This window comes from Aphelocoma coerulescens, chromosome 8 (genome assembly GCF_041296385.1).
Source record: "Aphelocoma coerulescens isolate FSJ_1873_10779 chromosome 8, UR_Acoe_1.0, whole genome shotgun sequence".
NCBI classification, from domain to species: Eukaryota; Metazoa; Chordata; class Aves; order Passeriformes; family Corvidae; genus Aphelocoma; species Aphelocoma coerulescens.
Genome location: NC_091022.1, coordinates 300,425 through 326,448, shown reverse-complemented (window position 1 = coordinate 326,448; position 26,024 = coordinate 300,425). Strand labels below are relative to the sequence as shown.

The following is a 26,024-nucleotide window of genomic DNA, read 5'->3' as shown; positions in this document are numbered from 1 at the left end:
TTCACCTTTTGTCCTCACTCTTTTCCAACTACTTCCAAATTCTTGGAATTATCCTCAAATGAGGCCTAGCAAGCTACTGTGAAAACATCGATCAGAGGAACATCCTGAAAAGAGAAAACCACATCCAGCAGCAGCCAAAACAATCCCATTGCTATTCTTACCTGGTCTCCAGGTGCTCCTGCCAGAGCTCCCAACACCCATTGCCATTCCATGAGGGTGAGGAGGCAGTTTTGGATGTGTTCTTTGCCATGGGATGGGAAAACAGAGCCCAGAGGGTCTTTGTGTCCCTTCCAAGCCACCCCATGATACCATCAGCACCTATACCAATTCCATTCTGGAAAGCCCAATTCCATTCCTCCCATCAACTCAGAATTTCTCCCTTCCTCTCTCTGCTCCACATCAGGCATGTGTTGCCACGTGCCACAGGCATGGGATGCCTCAGCATTGCCTGGGAATGCCACTCAAGGCTGCCCTTGTGGCCTCAGCGCTCCAAAATGCCCAGCTGGCTCCCGTTCCAGCTGGGAATGTCCCAAACAGCAGCGTGGGCTGTGCCCTCTGCCATCCCACCATTGGGGCAGCTCCCATAGAATGTGACTGACTTACTGGGTTTGCAATTCCTGGCTTAAAAGTCAGGTGGTGGAATATCCTCTCCTGGGAATATCCAGAAGACCAGAAGGCTCCCTGGAAGCCACAGGTCAGGGACAGAGTCAGATGAACGATCCTGAACTGGTTTTCAGGGGATGCATCCCCAGCCTGTGGCTGCAAAAACTCCAGAGCTGTTCCTTCCCCTTGGGACAGCCAGGGAAAACATCCCCAGCATGGATTTCTGACAGGAAAAACCTCACTGCTCCAGGCTACTTGGCTCCTCCCAAATCCAGGCCAGCACTCCAACAGGCTCTAAGGACAAAACAACAGGAAAGACCATCTCAGGGCACACGCCACAAGCTGGGCATCACATTCCTCACTGGAACTGGGCTGTTCCCACATCCCTGTGACAGTTGGGAGCATCTCCCATTCCTCGCTCTTCCATTCAGGACAAAGAGACAACAGAACTGTCAAACAGCCAGTGTGTAACCCCAACAATCCAGGGAAAACCACCTTGCTCTGGGGAGAAACATCATGCCCAGTTATGGAAAAAACCAAAGAGCGGTACTGGAAACACTCCCAGGCATGGAGGCTCCCAGCTCCGGAAATGCAGCTCTCAGGCTTCTTCCCATGGGAACCCCAGTATTGCCCGGGATTGGGCTCAGGGAAAAAGTCCTGCCCATTCCACCACTCTGGCACAGACACCCCAGGAAGGTGTCCCTGACCATGGCAAGGGGCTGAACAGGATGGTCTGTAAGGTTCTTCCCAGCACAGACCACTCCAGGAGTTTAAGGTGGATTCGAGCAGCTCCTGAGGACATGAACACCACCCACACCTCCCACCTGGCTCAGCCCAGAGTCCATCCAGCACTCACAGAGAGCTGCTGGGAGCTGAAATTCTCCCTGCTCCCCCTGCCTGGGAAACCCTGCCTCCAGCTCCTGGGAAAGAGGAGCTGCATCCTGCTGGGTGCTCCCGGCTCTGGGCAGCTGCCACCTTCAGGCAGAGGGATGGCTCGGGCAGCTCCGGTGACTGTTCCACCTCGATGATTTTGTGTTTTCCTGCATTTCCCTGGGCTGGAGGGGAGCAGGGGGTGCGGTGGGAGTGCGGGAAGGCAGCGGCAGGGAGGGCAAGGAGTGCGGCCGGGCACCGCACAGCGCAGGGGGGCTTCTGCTGGGAGTGGAGGGGCGCGACCCGGACGGAGACGTCCCCGCCGCTCCCGGCCACTGCCCATGGGGCTCCTGCCCGCCCCCGGCGCCACTGACCCCACACCCCGTGTCCCCACACTTGGAACCACCATGGAAAATCATGCTGAAACCTCTAATCCTGAGCCTTGACCTTTTACCCCCCTGACCTTTGACCCCTCGACCCATTCCTTGACAACCTGACCTTTGATCCCTGACCCCTGACCATCCACCTTTACACCTTGAGCCCTGCCCTTTGACCCCCCCAACCTGAGCCCTTTGACCCTTGCCTTTTGACCCATGACACCTGACCCCAGGACCTTTGACCCCCCTGAGCCCTGTGACCTTTGCCCCAACCTTCTACATGTGACCTCTGTGCTTTGACATTGACCACCTTGACCTTCGACCCCTGGACTTTCACCTTTGATTCCCTGACCCCCCAACCTATGCCCTGACTTTTGTCCCTTTATCCCCTAACCTTTAACCCCCTCTACTTTATACCCCTCACTGCTATTGCTGCCTGGAACCCCTCACTCCTGCTCTACACGCCCCAGCCCTCAACCCGTACCTGTCACTCTCCAGCCTGCAGCTGTCATCCCTAACTTTTTGGTGTGGGGCTTGTCCTCCTCTGAGGGTTCCAGGGTTATCCCAGCACCAGGGTTACTGAGCTCTGCTGCAGTGAGGGTTCCAGGGTTGCTGCACTGTGCTGCTGGTGGGGGGAAAATGGTGCTGTCAGGGGTGGTATGAGGGCTGGTGCACCTTTTCCCTGTATTCCTAACCTCCACTGGGTACTCTCCACCCTGTTAGGGAGGCTGTTTGTTTGGCTGCACCCAAACCTTGGCGATGAACATCACCTCGCAGACAGGACGGGACCAAGGAAAAACAAAACCCAGATGGGGGAAAAAAAACCTCACAGCTGGCTGTTTTCTTATTATAAAGTTAAAAATCAGTTGAAAAAACTGAAAGGCAAAAATCCCACACACAAGGTTAGAACCAGTCACACACGCTCTCACAGACTGACACACGCAGACACAGACAGACACACACTCTCACAGACAGACACCCTTCTTCAGCTTACACACTGACTGCAGCCCTTACTCACAACACTCCACCGATGAAGACGCTTCAACACATCTTCCAACTGCTGCTCCCTGACGTGGAAGGGTAGATTCTGGGAAAAGCGGTAGCATCGGTGACTGCAGGGATCAGAATCGGCCTCGGGGACCTGCAAGACAACATGAGACAGTCTACAAGTAGCTGACAGCTCGGAGTTATCCCCATACACCAGGCCCATAAGTTTTCTACACAAAACCCCACAGCCAAGAGATGAACCACAAAGTTTTACAACTGTTCAACCCAGCCACGACTCTACGTGCCAGGGCAGGGCAGCTCCAAGTGTAAGCACACCAAATAGAAGCAAAGATGACACGAGGACTTGAGATAACTCTCCAGAAGATAAATTCTAGACCCGATATGCTTTGAGGCAATGGAACCTATGGAACTACCACAGTGAGGAGGGTCTAATACACTTCATAGAGAAGTCCATGGCCCATGAAAGAAAAGATACTACCAAAAGTGAGAAGGAAGATGGAGGAGAACATCTTGTGTACTTCTCCTGGTCTCCAAAAGCAAAACTGTAAAGATGCCGGAATGAGCCCGATCTGGGAAAGCACGCGAGCAGAGACCCCCGCTGCCGCTACGGCCCAGAGCGAGGCCCATAAAGCACCGAGATGTAACAAAGGCCTGTGACACAGGAGAGGATGGACACAAACTACAGAACACAGACACCCATGACATAGCACAGACACGAGCTGAAACTGCCCAGCAACGGGCACAAGATTGCTAGTGGTGCCATGAGGATTTTTGCCTTTTCTTTTATACCCCTGTTGTACCTTTTTACAAATTCTGTATTCCTAGTGCTTTTTGCCTACATTCTTGGACTTGTTTGTCAAGCTGAGAGACTCAACATTTTAGAAGCTTCGTAGCTAGGGATCAGTGTGCCCCAGACCCCACGGTCCTCTCCAGAACACATTCTGTAAACCAAGATAGAACCATCCAGGGGAAGGTTCCTTGGGGAGGGGGGCTCACTTGAGCCTCTCATTGGGGAATCTTTGATAGATATGCTAATTAGTAACACCTATAATGTTACACCTAATGTTGGGGGAGAGGGGGGGACACAGAGACTCGGCGGGGTGCATCTCGATGCATATGACCTGGACGTGTGCACCTAAGGATCCTTAAAATAAATACCAAGGTAAAATCCCTTTTCCCCTTCGAACCGTGTATGACTCTTGATTTTAAGACCAGGAAAAGGCATCATTTAATCACGTTTCCCTCATTAGAGGAGACAATTAAATGACCACTCAGGTGCACAACCACTCCTGCAGAGCACTTCACTAGACCCCGTTTTGCAATAACTCCCCCAGGCTGCAAAGCCCCGTTTGCCAGGGACCTGAGAGAAGAATTCGGTAGTTTTAAAGGAATGTCAGCAACTAGGAATACACCTGAGAGGAGTTCAGTAGCTGGGAGGGAGCCCAGGTGACAAATAAACACACAGGCCCCAGCAGAACCAGCTCATTCCAAAGAGTGGCACTGAGGAAGCGCCTGGGCAGTCCCACAGGGGCAGGTGGGTGCCTGGCTGCCAGCACTGGGAACGTGGGAATGCTTCAAAGCACCGGCACTCCTGAGAAAATGACCAAACAAGGCCGTCATAAGGCAAGAGATGAGCCGGGGGGACAGTGGGTCCCACACCTGCCCCTTTTCCCTTTCCACTGTACAGCATCTGCCCAGGCTGTGAGCGAGCTTTGGGCAGAAGCACTCAGTTCTCCCCCAGAATCCAGTGAACCACTTGCTCATCTCCAGAAGAGAATCACAGGCACAGCACTGAATGCACCGATACCCGGCTTACACCTCTCAACACTTTCTCGCTTTGGTTTGTTCATTGAAAAATGGCAAAAAAGGAAAAAAGTCAGCCCAGAGCCCAGGAACGTTAAGCGACTGCTCTTTTACAAAGTCCAACACAACCCCCCCCAAGGATGAGGCTTTACGTAAGAGCCACCTACTCCGTCCGGACGGGATTGTGTCCGGACCCGCGACTCTTCCCTCGCTGACCTTCGGCAGCAGCCGGCGGAAGCCAATTCCCCGAGCACGGCAGCCCCGCGGAGCCGCCCAGAGCCGCCGGCCGCCCCCAGAGCCCCGCAGCCCGTGCCGGTGCTGGCCCGCTCCATCCCGGAGCGGCTCCGGCCGCAAACCGGGAGAGCAAAGGGGAAGGAACAAAGCCCTGACAAAGCCAATGAGCGGAACACCATTCAACCCATCAGCGGGGAGGGCAGCGCAGCGGCCCCGCCGGCCCCGAGCCCGCCCCGAGTCCCCGTTCCAGGGAATGCCCCGGGTTGCGCTGCCCGGGGAGGGACCCCCGCCCTCCCGGGGTGTCCCCCACCGCGGGGCGCGAGCGCGGGGAAAGCCGCGGGTCCCGGCGGGAGCTGCGCCTGGAGCGGCCGATGCCGCCCTCGGGCCCGCCGGTGCCGCCCAGGGGGTGCCGGGATGTGCCGGGAGTGCCCGGGGCGGGGACGGCGCGGCCCCGGCGCTGCCCCGGTGCCGGCGGGAGGCCAGGCCCGGCCGCGCTCACCTGCGCTGGTCGCTCCGCTAGGCCCGCACCATCTCTTGGCTGCCGCCACCGGCGAACGACGGAGGAGCCGCGGAGCCGCCGGCGAGTCACGGAGCGCCGGGGGGGGCGCGGGGCGGGCCCGGCGGAGGGAGGGGGGGGGCGGCTGCCAAGCGGGCGGCCGATCCGGAAAGGTCCCGGCGGTCCATGGCGGGCTGGCGGCTCGCAGGGCTCGGGCAGGGCCGCGGCTGCGCTGGGCCCGATCCCGGCCCGGTCCCGCCTGGCGCTTCCCGGCGGCTCCCGCGCCGCCGCCGCCGCCGCCCCGATCACGTGACGCGCGGGGAACCACGTGACCCCGGCGGAGCGCGCGCGCAGGGGGCGTGGCGCGGGTCAGGCCCCCCCTCCCCGCGGGGCGGTGGGAGAGTCACGTGGCGCAGCGCGCGCGGAGCGACACGGGGAACAGCGGGACAGACCGGGAAACACCGGGACACCCCGGGACAGACCGGGATGCACCGGGACACCCCGGGACAGACCGGGAAACACCGGGACACACCGGGAAACACCGGGACACCCCGGGACAGACCGGGACGCACCGGGACACACAGGGACACACCGGACACCCCGGGACAGGCCGGCAGAGGAGCAGCTTCGGGGTGACCCAGCGGGGGCCGCCCAGTGCCTGAAGGGGCCGCAGGAAAAGATAGAGAAAGGATTTCCAAGGGACGGAGGGACAGGACACAGGGAATGGCTTCCCGGTGCCAGAGGGCAGCGATGGATGGGAGATTGGGAATTGGGAATTCCTGGCTGGGAGGTGGGGGAGACCCCGGCAGAGTTCGCCCAGAGCAGCTGTGGCTGCCCCTGGATCCCTGGCAGTGCTCAGGGCCAGGCTGGACATTGGGGCTGGAGCAGCCTGGGACAGTGGGAAGTGTCCCTGCCCGTGGCAGCGGTGGCACTGGATGAGCTTTAAGGTCCTTCCAAGCCCAAATCGTTCTGTGAGTCTTAGAGCCCTGAAATTCTCATGACAGAGGTGGAACTGCAAGAGCTTAAGGTCGCTTCCCAAAAAAACCCCATTGCACGACTCTGCAGCTTCTGGAGCCCTCGGTCCATTGAAATGCAGTTTCAGAGGAGCTCCGAGGAAATGGTGCTTTGGGGAGAGCAGAGCGGCTGGAACAGAGGAACAGGAACAGTCTCCTGGAGCGAGCCCTTGTGTCTCAGAGAGCGGGATCGGCTCGTTCCTAACGCACCTGGTGACTCCCAGAGCGGAGGATGGAAACGCAGCCCTGGTCCGAAAGAAACCCTGCCCGGGAGCGCGGGCTGGGATTGGGAGCCGGCAGAGGGAGCTCGGTGTTAAAGAGGCTCTTTTGGCTGTAAAGGTGCGCCTTTGTCTCTCTGCGAAGCACCCGGCCGTAGCGGCGTTTTTGCTGCTGTCTCCTGATTTTATTAAACTTTCATTAAACTGTCCCTTTTCTTCAACTTTCCTTCAAATTCTACAAAGAGTGAAGCTCGTTTTTCACGGCCGCGCGGTTGGAGCGGCACCAGCGCTGATCCCTCCGCGGGCAGGATCGCATCACAAATAGTCCCTCCTGGCGGATCACTCCGCGTGGGGCCGCATCACCGGTGATCCCCCCGCGGGCAGGACCGCATCACAAATAGTCCCTCCTGGCGGATCACTCCGCGGGCGGGCGCCATCACCGCTAATACGAGTATTTATAAATTCAAAAGAACTCGTTAACGCAGAAGAAAGCAAGTACGCTTCATGCTGGGTGGGAAACATAGGGTCTAAGGGGTAAGAATTTTAAAGCTGTCAGAGACCCAAGGAAAGGAGCAAAGGGGAAACAAGAAAGAGAAGGGCTGGGACCCCTGGAAGCATCGCCCCCTCCATTGCCGCCTGCCCCCCCCCAAGCCCAGGCTCCTGTGGCGCCGCTCGCAGCTGCAGCGCCGCTCCTGAGCCCGAGGTCCCGCCTGTCCCGGCCCTCAGGCACCGCCCGCGGCTCCACCGCTTGTCCCAGCGGGGCGGCTCCGCCGGTAGCCCCGGTGTTCCCGCCGCCCCCTCCAGCCCCTGCGGGCCCAGCGGTAGCCCAGCCCCCCCTTACGTTGTCCCTGTGCCCGTCCCTAGCCCAGGGTTTTAAAAATCCTCAGGATATTAACTGTGAATTTACGTTTTGTATTAAGAAGACTAAACATCATGGAAACAGCTGAATTTAGGACAAACAATAGGCCAATAAATACAATACTAGTGCTTTAAAATAATTAAATAACCATTTGTTCTTGCATCTATGTTGCTTCCAAATACTGGCAGAATTCCTTCAAATAAACAAACTGCTAGTTTTTTTGTTTTGTTTTGAATTTTTAAAGATTGCATGTTGGCAGTCATTCAGGCAAATCTGGACATTTGTTCCATTCGTCTGAAGTGAAAAAAAGCGATACATCTATCACATTGCACTTTCTCTCTTAGGAAGCCAAAACTAGGGCCCTCCAGGGAACAAGAAGTTTAATTACAAACTATCACTGTACAACAAGACAGATTATTGGGCAACAGTGCGTTCTGAAAGGTATTTGTCATAATGAGGAATGGGCAGGGTAATTGGTGTTTGCCAACTGACAGGCACTCGGTGATCGATGCATCTGAAGGGCCAACAGAAATTCTCCATCCTTGCTTAGGCTCTGCTGACAAGGCACTTTCAGCACTTCTCTCAGTGTTTGGTATCTCTCATTCCAAGTTCCTGCTACGTCCTGAACAGTTTTGGTGAGTGGTAATTTGTAATAGAGGATGGATGATCAGCAGGTGATTCTTCAGTCAAAAGGACTAGTTTTTCCAATTTATCTGTGGGATTTACTTGAAGTGATATGTCATGTAGTACTCAGATGACCTATTTCTACAAAGAATGAAAATTACTCAGCTGCATTAACTTACATATATGAGTGAAAATACAGTTAGATATTACTTAGCTCATAAATGTATAACTGAATAAAAAGTGTTCTCTGAAGGATACAAGTAATCTTTACTGCCATTTGGCGGTAGACAGAGAGAAGTGACACACCAAGGTTACTCTGCTCATCAGTGGCAGAGATGGGAAATGATCTCACCTGAGCTCCAGGGCAGCATCTTATGCATGAACTGTACTGCTCTCCTCGTTCATTTGGGAATAAGGTTAGCATCCAAAGATAGAGCAGAAACACATTCTCTGGTCAGGCCTGTAACTCTTTACAGTGCTCCTTGTACATTATTGTGAAGCACTTGACACCAGGCACAATCAAAAAAGGGATACTAGAATACCCTGACCCTTAATTTTATCTAGAGCAAAAAATTGTTACGTAGCAAAGTTCATGTCTTAGGTAGCTAAAGGACAGCAGCTTCTTCATTTCACAAGATTTAATAGAACAGTCAAAGCACTAGAATGCTACTGAAATTAGGAAATGCTGCAATAAATCACAGAGTTCTACTGCTTGCATTAAAAAAAAAAAAAGTTAAAGTTTCTGGATTCCCATTTTAAAAATAGACTTCACAGTCATTAAAGAGTACTAGGGGTCTCTGAGAAGAATAAGCACAGGCTTTAATCTATTGTTTTTAATAAAGGAAGTCCTGCCCCATCTGTAGGGTCAGAATCACAAATCATCTATCTTATTATCTGAGAATAAAGACTGAACATTAGTCATATTCTTTTTATAACACAGAGTGACCGATACTTCAAAGCATTGTCATCACTGCTCTCTGGCTGTAAATGAAAACGTCATGGTGCTTCACTCTCATCTTGTATTCATATGCTTGACAGACAAGTTAAATGAGAATTGTCCAAAGCTATGAACCAAACCATGACAAAAGTAGCTCTTAGAGTGGTTTTAAATCACTCAAGCTGACATTCCTCGGCCCCAAATGTCAGACCACACAGTGCTGCGATGCACGCAGCAGGCAGAGCGCACTGTCCTGTTCCTCGGCTCCCAGCTTCAGAAGTGGCTACTCGAGTAAATAGAAACCTCAGAAACGTAGTTATGGAAATAGTGCATGTCAGCAGACTTCAAAGGGCAGAACATATTGATAATTGCAGAAAGAGGCCCAAAAGGGCTTCAATCACTCCCTGTCCCTGCAGGTTTTTTTGTTGTCCTCTTAAAGGAGCAATGACTGGGTGAGGATGAAACTGCCTTCCTGCCCAGCTGACAGAGGCTTTACAGGCATTCTAATGCTTCTGTTTGCACGGCTGCCCTTCCAGCTCTGTGCTGTCTGCAGCCTGAAGGCTTCCCCAGCTCTGAGAGCACAGACCAGCACTGGAAACACGACCAGCGCCAGAGGAGCTCCAGCGGTGACATCTGCTGAGCCCCCGGGCTCGCATCCTGAGCCATCGCAGGTCCAAGGGAAGCACCCGGCTCTGGTGGCTCCTTACCTGCCAGCACTGAAGCAAACGGCTGCTGGGGATCGAACGGCATTTCAACCTGCCAGACTCCAGGTTCTGGGTATCCAAACGGAATACCATTTCCTGAGAATAAACACAAATTCATTATCCTGGTGTGGCTACAGAGAAAAACTCACTTAGACAGCCTGTTCTGCTAATGTACAAAGTAAAGATGTGTTAGATCGTGCAGCTGTCATCACAGCATTGATGTTTACAGTCTGTGTCTGTTTTACATCTGTATATTTTCATTCAGTGTTTTACTGTATCCTGGTCACTCTATAGTGAAACACAAATCTTAAAAAAATACAATTATTTTCAAAAAAAAGGAGATGCATTGTTCATTTCTACTCCAATGAAAAGCTGGATTGTACTTAAAAGGCATTGGCTTCTATTTGGGAAAGTGCTGATAGACTGTGTTGCAACAGGAGACCCTGAAGGGATTCTGGCTGACTCAGAAATTTCTCCAGGGACTGCTGAATAATGTTCACAGCAGACACAGTTCAGACTCTTTTAAAATGAAAGAGCATATGCTCTCTCTTATTATTTTTAACAAGGCTAACGATACAAGAGATATCAGAATAGATTTTTCCTTGTCATTTCCAAATACCGTGTGATTAATTCCTGGGCCACAGAACAAGGGCATAGAGGAAGATAAAGAAAATAAATTATTTAAAAATGATTCCCTATGTTTTCAGTGGGTAATCAACAAGTCGATTCCTGTAAGCATCCATTTGAAGCTTTCTTATAGTTCAGAATTGCCAACAAGGGCTCTTTTACTTGCCCCTTTCAGTGGTTTCCTGAAAGCACACTTAAGCTGAAATCCACTGTGAGTCCTGCTGAAGGCAAATTGATAGCTCAGAGGAGTAAAGTGAACTCTCTGCAGGTATAGAGACTTGATCTTCAGAATTGTCCTGCCATTAAGAGAAGGGAGATTGCCTAGAGAATGGCTTTTAACATATTTTCATTCACCATGCTTTCCTATCTACTGTGATACTTAAAATCCCTCTAGTACTCAAAAACCCATTCAATGTGGATTTAATGTCTATTGTAGAGAAAAAACTTTAGAAGCTAGTTTAAAAAAAAAATCAAAACACCTCCATGGTTTAAACGATTAAAAATAGGTGAAGTGATTTTAATTATTTGTTTCCATACCTCTGACTTGCAAGACGCCTGGAGAGTACAAATGACAAGCAAGTATGTCCAAAGATGGCCACATAGGATTAGACTTCACAACACATTAATTCAATTCATCCTTAATGGACATCAGATTATAAATGACCAAACCTTTCTATGTTATTGAGGTGCCTCCTAAACTCTCTAGGCTCAGAAGACAAAAGCCCAGGATATTGAATAATTAAGCTCCTTAAGAGAAAAGAAAAATCAATTCCAATCTGTGAACATAAATTCAATTTCCTCCAGCCGTCCTAGCTCATACAAAGCAGAATTTAACCAGCAAAAAACTCGTTACCTTCCCAAACCTGTGGAATATCCAGCAAACCAAATTCTCAGGCTCCTACAGTGAGCAGAGCAAGGACAGAACTAAACTGATTTTTTTTTTTTTCTTACAATGCTACGCTGGTGTCCAATTGTCCTTAGTTCTAGGATGTGCAACCCTGAGCTGCTCAGGGAACCCTTGCCTTATCACATGTGAAGAGGCTGTCTGCAAGCCCAGCAATACTCAGGGGATCAAGGGAGTTACAGATCAACATCAAGTATTTCAGGCTTCACCCCGACAAACTAATGGACACTACCAAGCATTCACACAGAATTAACCTCCTGCTTTCACTTCGGGCAAAGCTTTCAAAGAAAAGAGCATCCCTTGGAGAGCTGTGGCTAACAGCACCAACCGGGCCAAGCCTCTTCTTCACCAGCCAAGAGAAGTTTTGGCAGCGACTCGAGCAATAACAAGACAAGGACTTTAATCCCCTTTAATTGTGTGATTCTGTTGGGGATTTGTGCTGCTTCAAAAGCAGTGTCTGCTGTGGTTTTGAGTCACCTGATCCACACTGTTTTCCTCTCTGTTTTCACAGCTCTGGCACTGGCCAGGAGAGCACTGTGCAGATCCACGAGCAGCTTTCAAAGGTCAGCACAGCACTGCCTGGTTTCACAGCCTCCGTGAGGCTATCTCAGGGCCTGGCTCTCCCAAGCATCCCACAGCTTCCTGGAGAGGTTGCTAATTACCAGACATTCATTATCTGTTCTTATAACCCAGAGATTTAAATTGAAAAAAAAAAAAAATTAAAAAGGGGAGGGACGGAAGAATGAAAAAATACTAAGAGAATGGATCTGCACTAAAAGTGCTTTGACTTATCCTGTAGGACTCCTGGCTTCAGTTCCTACAAGGAGACATTTTCAACTGCCTGTCAAATTCACATCACTGGGCCTATCCTCAGCACCCTCCAGCCTTGTCACATTTATATGGAGAGGTGGTGGAAGGATGGTGGCTGAAGGGTGTTTGGGGCTCCAAGAAGGAAAGGGAAAATATGCCTGATGCCATTCAAGGCTGATAACTCAGTAGGAGGCTGTAGAAGAGCTTCTCTGTCAGAAGAGGCAGGAGCAGTGCTGAACACTGCCCAACCTACCACTGCAGCTGAGCAAGCAGGAGGAATGTGGGAGAGGCAGGACTGGGAGACAGTGAGGGGATTAGGAAACACGATGCCAGGATTCTTCTTCCATTTCCTTTCTAAGGTAATTGGTCCTGTCTAACTGAGACAGACCCCTTGTCTAGACTGGCTGCCGGACTGAACAGTCAGACCAAATCCATAATTTCATAAGGTCTGGTGAAAACAACCTTCACAAATGAAGTAGTTAAAATGAAGTAGGGCAATGGTAGAGTGAATAAGGAATCTTGCTAATGAGCCAGAGGTAAACCAGAGCCTTACTTACACTCTTGCTGAGAGCTGTTCTGTTCCATTCAGCTGTGTATTTGATCATTCAGCTAAGAAACCAGCATGATACAAGGGATCTAAAACTTCAGTTGCTTCAACTGGAATATTTAAAGTAGCAAAGCAAAGAAGCCAACAAATTATTTCATTGTAAGCCAAATTATACAGGATATACCAGACAATACCAGGAGCATTAATGGTTTATTAGGGAAAGAACACCACCAAGTAGACCTCTCATAGCTTCGGTTTTCTGTTGCATAGGCAGCCCCTCTGGGTTGGTCATCCAACACACAGATTGTGGGGTACATAATTATGGGTCTCAGTCTGGGCAAGCTTAATCACTTTTTTTTCCATGAGGACCTTCCCTCGATTCCATGTGTCAGTGATAGAACAAGGGGGAATGGCTTTTAATGAAATATGGTAGGTTTAGATAAGATAGCAGGAAGAAAATTGTTTCCTTTGAAGGTGGTGAGGCCCCGGCACAGACTGCCCAAAGAAGCTGTGGATGCCCCATCCCTGGAAGTGTTCAAGGCCAGGCTAGATGGGGCTTTGAGTAACCTGGTCTAGTGGAAGGCATCCCTGTCCATGGTAGGGAGGTTGAAACGAGATAATTTTTAAGGGCCCTTTCAACCCAAACCATTCTATAATTCTATTATTCTGTTTCAGGTTATTGCATTTATTAACTTTAAACCTCATTTCCTATATTCCTATAGAATTTCACCAAGCCCTGAAGAAAAGAGAAAGCTATTTCTATAGCAGCATAGGAAGCCTGCACCACAGGCAAGCAGAGGGACAGGTCACACACATCTCAACACTGTCTGAGAACAGTATCAGTGGGATAAATACAGCCAAGGTGTGATACATATAGGAGTTCAAAAGAGACTTGTGTACTAAGTGGCTGCTTGACACAACACTAAAATTCTTCTGTTGTGGGGGTTAGGTCTCAAACATTTACCACTTAGGATAGTGATTTCTTTGTCACCAGTAAATGAAGACCAGTCAGCTGCTAACTTCAGCTCAGGAATATGCCACTAGTGATGGAGGACATCCAAGACCTGCTTGGTGACCAGACTGCAACACACTGCAAAGTCCTGAGATGCTGTCTCTGGACTCAGGCTTAGAGAACCTTTTCAAAGTGTTTATTACTCTCACGCACAAGGCATAGGAAACCCTCTGCGGTATATGTACATTAAAAGACAGAACCACAAGTTTCATCTTGAACTCTGAATGTGTGTGCGCAAGGAAAGTATGTGCAGAAATGACTTACTAGAAAGGAAGACATCTGGGTCAGATGTTCTCTTCACTTAGTTAATCACATGGAAGTGTCATTCTGAAGAACTTTGTGTATTAAGCCTGAGGAAAAGTGCTTTGTTCAAAAGCGATATGCACATAGCAAATGTGAGAACAAGAGTTCCCGTCTGACCCACAGAATCCACCACTTACCCTGTCATTTATGCAAGCTGCTGTCAGGTCATTTTTTACACACTCACATAGTATTTTCCAATCTATGATGAATGCTACACAAGATGAGGGCTATTCCTTGACATGTCAGACTAGTGAGAAAGTTAAATTACCTCTTTGTGAGTTCCAAGCTCAATGTATCCACAGAGAGGGTGAAACGCTCCTGTGCCACAGACATAAACATGGGTCCAGTTGTACGGCTGAAGAACTCGGATAAAATTGGCACACTCTGTCTGTTGGGAAAAGAAAGATAAAGGTTACTTTTCATGTTTATTCTTCTCTTTCACATTATACATAGAATATAAGTTACAGCCATATAAGCTTATATAAGTTACAGCCATAGCATTGGTGTATTTAAACTCAGAACTACTGTAGCAGAAACTGTTTACAAGTAGTTCAAACCTGTTAGGACTATAACTTGACAGTGGCTATCTACCAGGCAGTTCATCAATCAGACTTGAAAACCTAATTCTGCTGTATGCTTACAGCCACGAGAAACTGTCTGCTCACACCACGGTTTGGAGGGAATCTGTTCAGCCAGTGTTGTAGCAAACACCACCCGTCAACAATTGGGCAGAGGTCGCAGAGCCACTGGGTTTGTCTGGCTACCAGTCTTCCTGCCTTTGCTCCCAGCTCAGGGTACTGCACATGCTTTAATACCAAAGATCACATGATTAAAGCGACTGTGGTGGGCTGAAAGGCTTCAACACACTTCCAAGGGCATGCTTTGTCTCTGCACCAACCACATCTTACTGGTGACTTTTATTTGGTCATTTCTGAGTCCAGTGGGACGTCCTGGCTCTAGCTGGGCTTGCTCCATGTTGTTGTTGTTGGTAAGTAGCACAGGCATGCTTGCAAGGATGATACATGGGGCTGGGGGAAAAGCCTTGATTTAGCCTTGCCCAGAACGAAATGAACACAAAAACACATAACAGATACTTCAGAGGGAACACACAGGATTTGTTCATATGTTCAAGCCATCACCCTGCATCTAAGTGAGAGTCCGAAACAACTATTTCCCTCTCAGGACCTTCTCCTTTTTCTCTTAGTGTAGAAATAGACCAGCACAAATCTTCCACATGCACCAGTATCAGAATATTTCCAATGCTCAGCATTGTTTAGGTTCTGACTGCTGTAAAGGTAAGGGTAGTAACAAGTTAGAATAAAAAGCTAAACTCTTCAGGCAGAGAGCTGAGAGCATTTTGAGCTGGAAGATACCTTGGTAACCGACATGCTGGAGATTTTTTTTTGGAGAGAAAAGGAAGAAATTTTATTTTACAGCCAGGAAATGTTTACATTTAGAGTGGGCTCTAGACACATGACGTAATCTGTGCTGCACAAAACATATAAAAGTTGTATTGTGTACACATATGTACCTTAAATATACTTCCTAAAGAAGATTTGTGGTTTCTGGCAAAAGCCATTGAGTCTGAGATTTTTTTTTAAACCCCAACTGCAGCTGTCTGCAAATTAAGTTGATTTGTACACTGCTCTACTACTGTTTCTTTAATGAATTATAATGAAGTTACATTCAGGATACACCCAAGAAAAAAAGAAGCATTTTAATGTGAGAAAAGAGGATTCCAGGGAAATACTGCCTGGTATACATTTTTGAGGAAACGCCATTCATCTCTCAGCTGCATTTATTACACAAAAGAACAACATATCATGATTGATGCCTGCAAGATTGAATTTTTTTAAGTATTAATATTTAAAAACCAACAGAAATGTAACTTTGTTTTTCAATTAAGAAAAAACACTTAGGACATTAGTTCAGAAGAAGTGTAACAAGAGCTTACTAAAGCATTTTTTGCATTTAATAAAAAATACATAGATATGCATAATCCTCAGCCATAATAAAAAACATACATCATACTTACATGGGCATCTTTCCCAGCTAATTTGCATAATTCTACCTTTTCTTTTGCTGCAGGCCAGTAAATCTGTAATAGAGTTAAAACAAGACAAAGATGATGAAGATTATACACTGTCCTGTGACTGTAGATTATTCCAGGAATAAACAGTTAAAACAGATTTATGCATGTTGAAGGACCTTGCATGTAAATTGAAATGAACATGACTTCAAGTACAAGATCCCATTACAAAAAGTTAAGAGGCTTTAAATCAACCCCCCTGATTCTTGTTTATTTCTTCATTGGCTACATGTACTTTTAAAAAGCATTCAGTTAATCTGGCCGGGGCACCTTGTCACCATTATGTGTTTCTCTCAAAGTTATGATGAGCCAAATCATCTGGAAACGAAACTGATTGCAAAGCCAGGCAAATTACATTTGTAAGAATTTGGTCCAGTGGACTTGGCAGAACTGTTATAAAAAAACCACTTAGCTCTTTCTGCCAATTTTCAAATGAAAATAATTAGGTTCAAAAAACTAAGGACAGCTGAAGGGAAATTTGTAGAACAAAAAGTACATTTGGCAGGAATCAACAGTGCATGGTTTAAAAACATCAACATTAACTGAGTTTACTGAGAAAATGACACAGAAGTTTAGAGAAGAACTGTGGACCTTAGATAATTGCCAGTATATATTGATACTGTTTCTCTTTCTTTTTTAATCTGCCCTGCAGAATTCTACAAAATAGGTTTTGATGTAGATAAATCCAGATGACAACATACTATCAGTTACTGTAATCCAAATTGTGTTGGTGAAGAAATGTCAGTGAACAACAGTGCAGGTTCTGCCTCACTGATTTCAATTAAGCAGTCAAAACTGGATATGATTGAGTACATCTGATTCTATTAAATTTAAAATAGAAGCTAAATACAGATTCTTCTCGAATCACTGTGTTAAATATGGATATTTTGTACTTCTAATTTTGACAAGAAAAAGCAATTGTTATTTCTCATGACTAGTAATAAAAACACCACAAATCACACTACTTTTTAAGCAAATATTGATTAGTAAATTGCCTGAAGTCCCAGGCACCAGTCAGCAGGTCATTAGTAGTCACAAATGCTTTATAGTAGTCTCCAGTCATGCTTTACAAAATCTTAAATAGCAAATGTATAGGAATGAAGAATTATTATAATATACACTAGAAATAAAAACAACATCAAGGAAGGACGCACAACTCAGTGGCATGCAAGAGGAGTTGACTGCTGTCATATTCCCCTTCACCCAGCTGTTGGCACCTTACTGGAAGTGGCTTGACATACCCAGGCTCAGTCCCACACAGGTAAGGAAAGCAAAAAGCAAGTGGCCTCCCTCAAGTACCTTTATCACTTTCCAAAACCTACAGTCACTGTTTCTCTCAATCTGGAAACAGTCTGGATTTTACTTCTTTCTCTTTCCTTCCCAGTGAAAATGGATGTATTGGATTTCTGCAAGGAAATTAATTTCCTCTCAAGTGAACTCCGTTACCTTCCTGATAAAAAACCTCTTAGCAGAGACAATGTCGTTTAAGTTACTTAAACCTTAACCCTCTGCAACAATATTTACATGGAGTCAGAGATAAGACAGTGTAACAGCATTGCAGCACTGGAGCACAAATTTGCTTTCCCAGAGCATTTTCTCGGAAAGATCTGGTCAAAGCACCCAGGTATGGAAATGCAATCAGCCATCCCAGGGATGTGTGGATGGCACAGAGCACAGTGCCAGGAAGCACAGAGGAAAGTACTGGAAACATCATGAAGGGCTGAAGGTAGGTCCAGTCTGGTCTCCACTGCAACACAGAGAAGTTTAAGAAGAAAAGCTGATGAAAAGCGACCCGTGAAGAAAAGCTGATGAAAAGGAACAGACAGAGGAATGTAAGATCATGGATCTCCAAATACATTTGGCCACGGAGATTTGTCTGAGATCTGATCCTCAGTTTTCTTGTACATAAACTTTATGCCCAAGATCCCTGAATCACTTACAGGAAAGCCTCGAGGTCTTCAAGGGGTTTGGGAGATTTTTGGCCAAAGTTTAGTTATCCAATGAGGTAGACAAGATGTCCCTTTGTAGGCTTTTGAAAATGCCCACCTGTCCTTGCCAACTACACAGAAGAACTGGAGGAGTTAAAAACAGAGACATCTGCTTCAAGGCTTCAGAAGTGTTAATGGACTTGAGTTACCCTCAAATCTTCTACAGATTCGTTCATGGGAATCAGTGTTTGTCCTACAAGGCTGAAATACACACATCCCCCCTTCTATGATAATTGACCACAGACAATTATTATTTAAAAAATCAATTGTTTTACTCTCTAGTTACTCAACAGCCTCAGTATTTAGCATTATATAAGGCCACATTAGACAATGAAAAGTGAAGCTAAGTGATCTAACTTGAAAATCAATTTGCAATTATATATGGGGGAGTAAAAGTGATATTTATTAGCTTACCATATGAGAAATGAGAGATTCCCAGAAACTGTCAGTTCTAAATCGTAATAGATCAAGAAAATTGCATCATTTGATGAGTTGCATCATAAAAATTGCATAAAATAATGAGTTGATGTGCTGAGCAAAAAAGCATGAACTTCATTTTTTATTACAGGACATGCTGTGTAACAGTGCCACAAGCCTGGTTCCCTCAAACACTGGCACAAGCAACATTATACATGTGTACTGACTTTTCTGTAGGGGGTGAAATTAAATTGTACCATTATATTTTATTCCAATGTGTTACTTAGTTTCACAATATGCCAAAAAAGTAAGACTGGAGGCTCCTGTAGTTTCTTTCAGATTTAAAATCATTTAGCTTGTAAATGGTTTGAAGCTTTGAAGTTGGTCTTTTTTTTTTTTTTTTTCTATTTATATGCTTTATTCACAATGGTAACATCTTATTAACAAATTCTCTTTTATTCCCAAATTTCTCAATAAGTAAAAACCTCAAGGAATGGAAAAAAACCCCCAGATAGCCAGGCCTTATATATTAAAGGTGACAACAACATTGACTTGTAAAGTTACAATAATTTTGTGTTACAATCAGTACAAATTATATACTTAATATACTTTATAGTTGTATGTATCTGAAATGTCTGGAGAAATCTTAGAATAGCTAAGTGGAGTTACTGAATTTAAGGCAAGAATGCAACTAGTTGGAATATGTGAACTGTATACTTAAACAGGATTCTTTTCTTTTCTTAATCTTCGGTTTATTTTCCTTTTAAAATAACCATATCAAAATTCCAAAGGTCAGCTACTGTCATGATTTCTAGATTTTCTCTTCTATTGCCCAATTAAAAGAAAAAAAACAACCTCACCATTACTTTTAAATCATTCTTCAAATATTTTCTTAAATTTAGGAATGGGAAAGAAATTAAATTCTCCTAATAAATGGAAGTTAATAAACTCTTTTCTATCAGAGAGAAAGAAGACCTCCCAGGAGTACAAAATTAAGCAGTACATAAGTGTAGGACAGATAAGGTATCACTTTAAAGGGTAGCTGGAAATTGATTTCTGATTAAAACAAAACATTTAAAACCACAGAGGTCTTTTCCAGATCAGGAGCAGTGAATTTCTAAAAGTAACATTTTCCCTTCCTCCAAATATGCATTTTACTATAAGAAAGGAATGAAAAAGGAAGTAATTTTTTTTAATACATTATTTATATATAAATAAATTGGTATGTGAATGCTATATATATATATATATGTATGTATGTATGTATGTATATATATATAAAAATAATATCTGGATCCACCACTAAGAGCCAAATTTCAGCTGCCATCTGTCATGAATTAATAATACTGGTATTTTACTCATTTTTATGTATGCATCTTTCTCTATCAGATTTTGTTCCTAGCCTAACACTTAAGATTATAAATCTTCAGGAGAAGGGGTGCTCAAAGATAAAACAGTGAAATCTGATTACAAAAAAATGTGTGAAAGTACAGCTTTTTCAAGAATCACTTCTAATTAGGCTACTAAATCTAGGATGGTGCAGAACTTTACAAAATGAGTGGAAAATGCTATCTATTGTCACAATACAAAAGAGGAAGATCACAAGCTATCTAAACAATTTAGAAGCCCACTGGTCTTTTTTCATCTGTTTTTAAGGTTTCAGAACAAGTTTTTAGTTAGGGAAGAAATAATACAAGTTTCCAATGAAAACGGAGTGTGGCAGAGAAGACAACAGAACTTGGTAAACAGCCACTATCCCACTCTAATATTGTACTTTTCTTAAATAACCTAGCTGAATTACATTAAGGTGGTAGAGCTGCTCTTCATCAGGGCTCCATTTAAGTATTCACTACATTGCCACACGGAAACTGATTAGCTCAGCTGCCAAAAACAGGCATTAGTACAAGAAAAAAAAAATGGTCTGATAAGTAAAGAACTTGAGGTACAAAGTTACTCGTGCAGTTCCCCAAGAAACAGTGTCAGAGCTCATCCTATTTCATGCACCCTTCAGTAGCTTTGGTAAAAACCCAGAACTCTCCAACAACCCCTGCAGATGACACAAGGTTGGGAAGCATCACTAAAACAAAAGAAGTTAAATTATGCAGGAATAATCAAAGGGCTCTGAAGACCAGAATTATCAACAGCCAGAGGAAATGGGTATAAACTGCTAATAAATAAATATAAATAATAGATTGTAGATTTGAACAAAAATCAAATCTGAAACATCGGCGTAACAAGGATCTGTTCCACAGCAACAACATTCCTAAAGAAGTTGCATGAAGTATCCCAAAGGGCCGCTTACAACAGATGATGATTTGGGACCCTGAGCCAGTGCACGCTGGGACAGATGAAAACAACTTGTTCCAAAGCTGCTGTTGGGGATCTGACATGTTTATCTATTTGGCCCACATGGGGCTGTGTCTTCTAGCACCGACAGCTCCTGCACGTTGGCAGCTTTTCAAAAGCTTGTCAGGCCTTGACAGCATTCCTATTCCTGCGGAGCTGGGCGGGTCGCGCTGCAGATCACACCGTGATGATCGCGCTGACGTGTAACCCCGCGGGCACTGTTAGCACAGCCACAGAAAGGGGCACCATTGCTTTGCAGCTATTTACCCACTGTTTACCCAGCTGACAACATTTTGTATTTCGTATTTATTTAGCGCAAGGAGTAAAATAGAAAAGGCTTTTGCAAACTCACAAGAAACTTCGATGTACTGACGTCATGTTTCCAGCAGGATCCCAGAGGTTGGTGCTCCTATAGAATTTCTTTGCCAGCTTTCCAGCCTCTCATGCTATTAAACATCTCTCCGTTTTACACTGCACTTCTGGTGGTAATGGCACAGAGGCCTTCAGTAGAACTACTTTCCTTTGCTGACCATCTTTATTTTACTCACAGGAAGAAATCACAATTTTTCCAGTTTGCAAATAGCTTGCAGAATTTGTCAGGGACACTTCATAATGCCATTCCTGCAACAGGAGCTAATGGCTTCTGTACAGGAAAACTTCAGAGAAAATACATCCCTGTTACAGAAAGAAGATTATCCATTGCTATATTTTATATATTTATTGACTATAATCACTTTCGCTTTCTGCATTCATCTGTCATTCTGGAGGACTTGCTCATTACACTGTGGTACTTGCTGTTGTTTTATAATGAGGTTTACAAGCACTGGAAACCAGACAGATTTTTTTTCAAGCTGCCAGCTAAGGAAATTTTCAACCTATTACACAATACATTTCATAAAAACTACAATGATTTAAGAAATTCTGACTCCAGCAGAACTACTGATTTATTTCATCAGGAAAAATACACCAGGAAATAAAGCTATAACTTAATATATGTAAGTCAAATTAACTACTTTAGGTAAATTAATAGGTTTTAAAAAGGAAGTTATTAAATTATATATATGTATACATTAGAGAAGGGAGCAGGATACAATGCTTTGGATCCTTCTTTGCCAGAAATGACTTAATATAGAGCATTAGACTCTAAAATATAATCTTGCCAAGTAATTGTATCTACACATGAGAATAAATTGTTGGGGATCCTGACTTAGCTTTTGGAGGTATCAATAGCTCCTAACAAAACAAATATCTGAAATTGAGAGCTTTATTAAAGTAAGAAGTTCATGTTCAGCTTTGTTTTAAAGAACGGAAACCCCAAACTATGCACAATCTTGCACTGCAGTCTCAAAGCTGTTATGCCTCTCTCGCCCCATCAGCGTGCTTTTAACACTCCTTCCACAAAGTCCACAAATGAACACATCATTTATAGGCAGAAACTAAATATTCTAAACAATTTCTGCTCGTTTTAGTAGCTGTATGTAAGCAGATCATTTTTTCCAGATGACTCATACTCCAGAGGAGTACAAAGGACACACTTCAGACCCTTGTAGTCCCAACATGTGTGGTTTCCCCACACTGGGAAGGCCTGGAAGTGAGCCGCCTGGCCCAGTGCCAACCCAGACCACGCTCAGTCTAAACACAGCACCGGCAAGTGCTACTTTCTGACACTTCACTGCTACTGTAGAGTATCCTTTAGCTTCCTCCTCAGGGGCTGAGATTTTATACACAGCTCCTCACGCAACTTCCTTCATCTCATCCCTTCCCTCCACTGCAAGATTCAACCAGCCAAGCACAGTGGAATTAAAGAGAAACACTCACGTGACATTGCCTTGTGTTACCTGGGCATTTAAGCAAGAAGATACATTTATAAAGTTGTTGAATGCCCATGGAGACCTGGGAAATCAGCACACCAGGACGTTCTGCAAGGCTTCTCAGTCAGTTCTACCCATTTAAATATATTTTGCCTCAGTGCTTTTTTGTGAAAAGTTAAATATTATCTGAATAGTTAAACTATTATTTTACTACTAAAAGAAGTATTTGAACCTGCACACATATTTAGTCCAGATACGCAAGTGGTTAGGAATTTTATTCCCTCCTTTCTGGTTACCACAGATACGTAAGCATGCATTCTCTATTCATCTTAGGAAATCCAAATTTTCTTTCCAATACAAAGTGAGTCTTTTCTCTACCACATCTATACCAAATGGCACTGTCTGACTGCACATTAGTGCTCCTGGCTCCATCTGTGTTCTGCTCTTCTTGGAAAGCACAAGGTCCGTAATGAACAGCGCTGGTTTGGCCAAAGGGAAAATGTCACCAGCTTGGACTGAGGGGTGGCTCACACAGAGTGCTGCCACCTCCAGAAAGGTCTGGGCTCAGAAAGCCCCACTGAACATAATGGGAGGTGACAGCACTCAGCATCTCTCAGGAGGCAAGCAGAAGCCCACAGAAACAGAAGTCTGCTTTTCACACAAACAAAATTTGTCTTCTACAGAAAGCCTACACCAAAAATCAATTTGTGGTCTGAAAATTTGCAGTTGTGAGTAGTGCTGTTATTAATGCAATATCCTGGGAGGGGTAGTGGATTTTGAATCAATTACTGAGATGACAGAAGCAAGGTAAGTGCTTGACAAAGCATGCCAGGAAGACATTTCCTGAAATACCCAGAATCTGAGTTTTACAGAAACTGCCATGTGCAGCATTGCTGAAGTCCAGATAAGGAACAAGATATTCAGACTGGTACTGTATCTCTTCTATACAATGACAGCAAGCGTTGCTCTCAAACGTGAGGGCAAAATAGTCTCTTGTTCCACCTGTTCAGCTCCTGCCTGCAATCACATTAATTCAGGGTCAGTTACCTCTTCAGAGCTGGCAGCAGTACGTAGGAATTTAAAACCACCCTCTGGTGCCTAAAGAAAATACCAAACACAGCTGAGAATTCAGATTTTCTTCCTATCTGGGACAAGCAGGAAACCAGTTTTCATGTGTTCCTGTTGCAAGCATCTGGTTTCCACTCATAGCAATCAACTGTGCTTACAAAAGCTCCAGTTCACCATGTCTGCTAGAAATATCGAAGGCTAAATTGTCATCTTATTATCTCAAGTTAACACACTGTCACCGGGCACAGGCAAGGGACTACAGGAGATCCCAGTGGAAGCTTTTCCTAAAACTAGTCATTCTAGATATTAACCAAAATGTTAAAATTGCCACTTTTATTTTACTATGATTTAAACCATCCAAATTGCCTCTGCTCTGTTCAGTATTAGAGTAAAGTAATCCCAGGGATGCCAGGAAGCAATGAAAGAGCTGTCTTCAGTTATTTCCTTCCAAATGCTTTGAAATGAGGAGGGTAACCATGACCAGAGGAATTGAGAAGTGAACACTCTGAGCTGCATTTTTCCTGTCTGCTGATATTTTGATGCTATTTTCATGCACTGCAGGGCTCTTCCACACAGCTGATCTCTTGCAGGTCATCAGTCACAAAGGACATCAATCAGCACAAGAAACTCAATTGATTAAAGATAATCTGTATAACTATGGCAGGTGAGATGATCAAATCTTGGTAAATTTCATTGCACAACGAATCTGCAGTTACCCAGAGAAGAAAGAAAGAAAGAAAAACACAAAACCAACCAAACAAAAAGAATTTAACAAAATTTAACTTAGGAGATAAACTCCGTGGAAAAGGCACTGACCTTTTTTACATTTTTGTTTACATCAACCAAGTTGAGCAGGAAGATGTGGTCCTTTGCCCCGACTAGTAGCCGGCCCCTCTCCTCATCCGGCAGCAAGGTTCGAAAATCAAGCCCCTCTGTTGAGCCCAGGAATGGGATGCAGCTGTTTGAAAGCAGCAAGTCTGTGGGAAAACGAAGAAAATCTTTATCATCAAAATGTTTATATATGACTCATCAGTGTCTTTTATAAATACATGCAACCAGCATGGAGTGTACCAGGGAAATGAGTGCAGTCTTGGAGCATGTCTTTTCAGAGTTATAATACAATTCCTGTTAACTTCGGGTTCTCTGGGGTTTTTCTTACTTCCAAACTGGGCAATATTTACTTGCACAAAATATTTTTCTATATAAAATTTTCTTAACAAATTATCTGTATGGCATAAAGGAATGAGAAATTCAACAGAAATTAGAAACCAAGAAAGACATATCTTTGCAAGATGTGTGCTATATCTTTCCTTCATCCTAAGAAAACAAATTCTGTTTATATCACCATACTCATGGATACACATGATCAAGGATCAATACCTCACCGTATTTGGTGCTCCAGATATAAAGCAGCGAAGAAGGTCAATGCCAGCCAAGAATAATTAGGAGCAGGAAACAGTGGGTAGGAACATTTGAAGATCATCCAGTTCAACTCCCTCACTATGAGGAGGAACATCTTTCACTAGATCAGCTCGCTCAAAGTCCCACCTAACACAGCCTTGAACGCTTCCAGGGATGGGGCATCTGCAACTTCTCCGGGCAACCTGTATCAGTTTCTCACCATTCTCATCATAAAAAATGTCTTTCTTCTATCCAGTTTCTATCCACTCTCTTTTAGTTCAAAACTATTGCCCCTTGTCCTGTCCCTAAAGGCTTTGGTTAAAAAGTCCTTTTTTCCTTTTTTACATCTTTTTCACAAGCCCCTTTTATATATTGAAAAGTTGCAATAAGGTCTCCTCAGAGCTTTCTTTTCTCCAGGCTGAACAACCCCAAACCTCTCAGCTTGTCTTCATACGGAAGGTGTTACAGCCCTCTGATCATTTTCAGGGCTCTTCCTTCCAAGGTCCATGTCTTTCTTGAACTGGGTGCCCCAGAACTGCATGTAGGACTGTAGGTAATTAAGAAAAAAAAAAAAAAATGCTCTATGAAACTAATGAAAGAACCTATACTGTTGCAAAAAAGCTAAAAAAGCTGTAAAATAAAAATTCTGTAGCATTTTGCCTAATGAATACTCTGTGGACGTAATTCTGGACGAGGACACAAACAACATATAGAAAAGAGCACAAGAATATTTAAGTCTTGTTGGGTAGTCATTACTTTGGGGAAAAGAAAATAAACATGTGAATCAGTTCTTCCACAAGCCAACTCTCCAAGCTAAACTATTTGGAAATCTTCAGACAGAAAGGCAAATCCTGTATTTAACGGGAAGATAAAATTAAGGGTATTTCCACCTTCCTGGCACTGGATGGACAATGTAGCATTCCTGCTAGAAAACCCAGACTTACCGCACAAGTTA

At 45.0% G+C, this 26,024-nt stretch overlaps 1 protein-coding gene across 2 annotated transcripts in view; it reads right to left on the bottom strand.

Moving 5' to 3' along the window:
• Window positions 1-7,513: 7,513 nt before the first annotated feature.
• LOC138114048 (semaphorin-3D-like) overlaps window positions 7,514-26,024 on the bottom strand; it is a 31,608-nt gene continuing 13,097 nt past the window's right edge. Inside the window, exons 1-6 of one of the 2 annotated variants that reach the window (XR_011152466.1) lie at window positions 25,054-25,154; window positions 24,485-24,645; window positions 15,985-16,047; window positions 14,218-14,337; window positions 9,750-9,842; window positions 7,514-8,246 (exon numbers count right to left, since the gene is read on the bottom strand). Coding sequence is in view for 1 of the 2 variants with exons in the window: in XM_069023106.1 (XP_068879207.1) it covers window positions 8,241-8,246; window positions 9,750-9,842; window positions 14,218-14,337; window positions 15,985-16,047; window positions 24,485-24,645 (443 nt within the window). In the remaining variant the exon portion in view is untranslated. Of the gene's footprint in view, window positions 8,247-9,749; window positions 9,843-14,217; window positions 14,338-15,984; window positions 16,048-24,484; window positions 24,646-25,053; window positions 25,155-26,024 lie in introns of those variants that run through there. The other variant, XM_069023106.1, reaches the window with a different exon arrangement.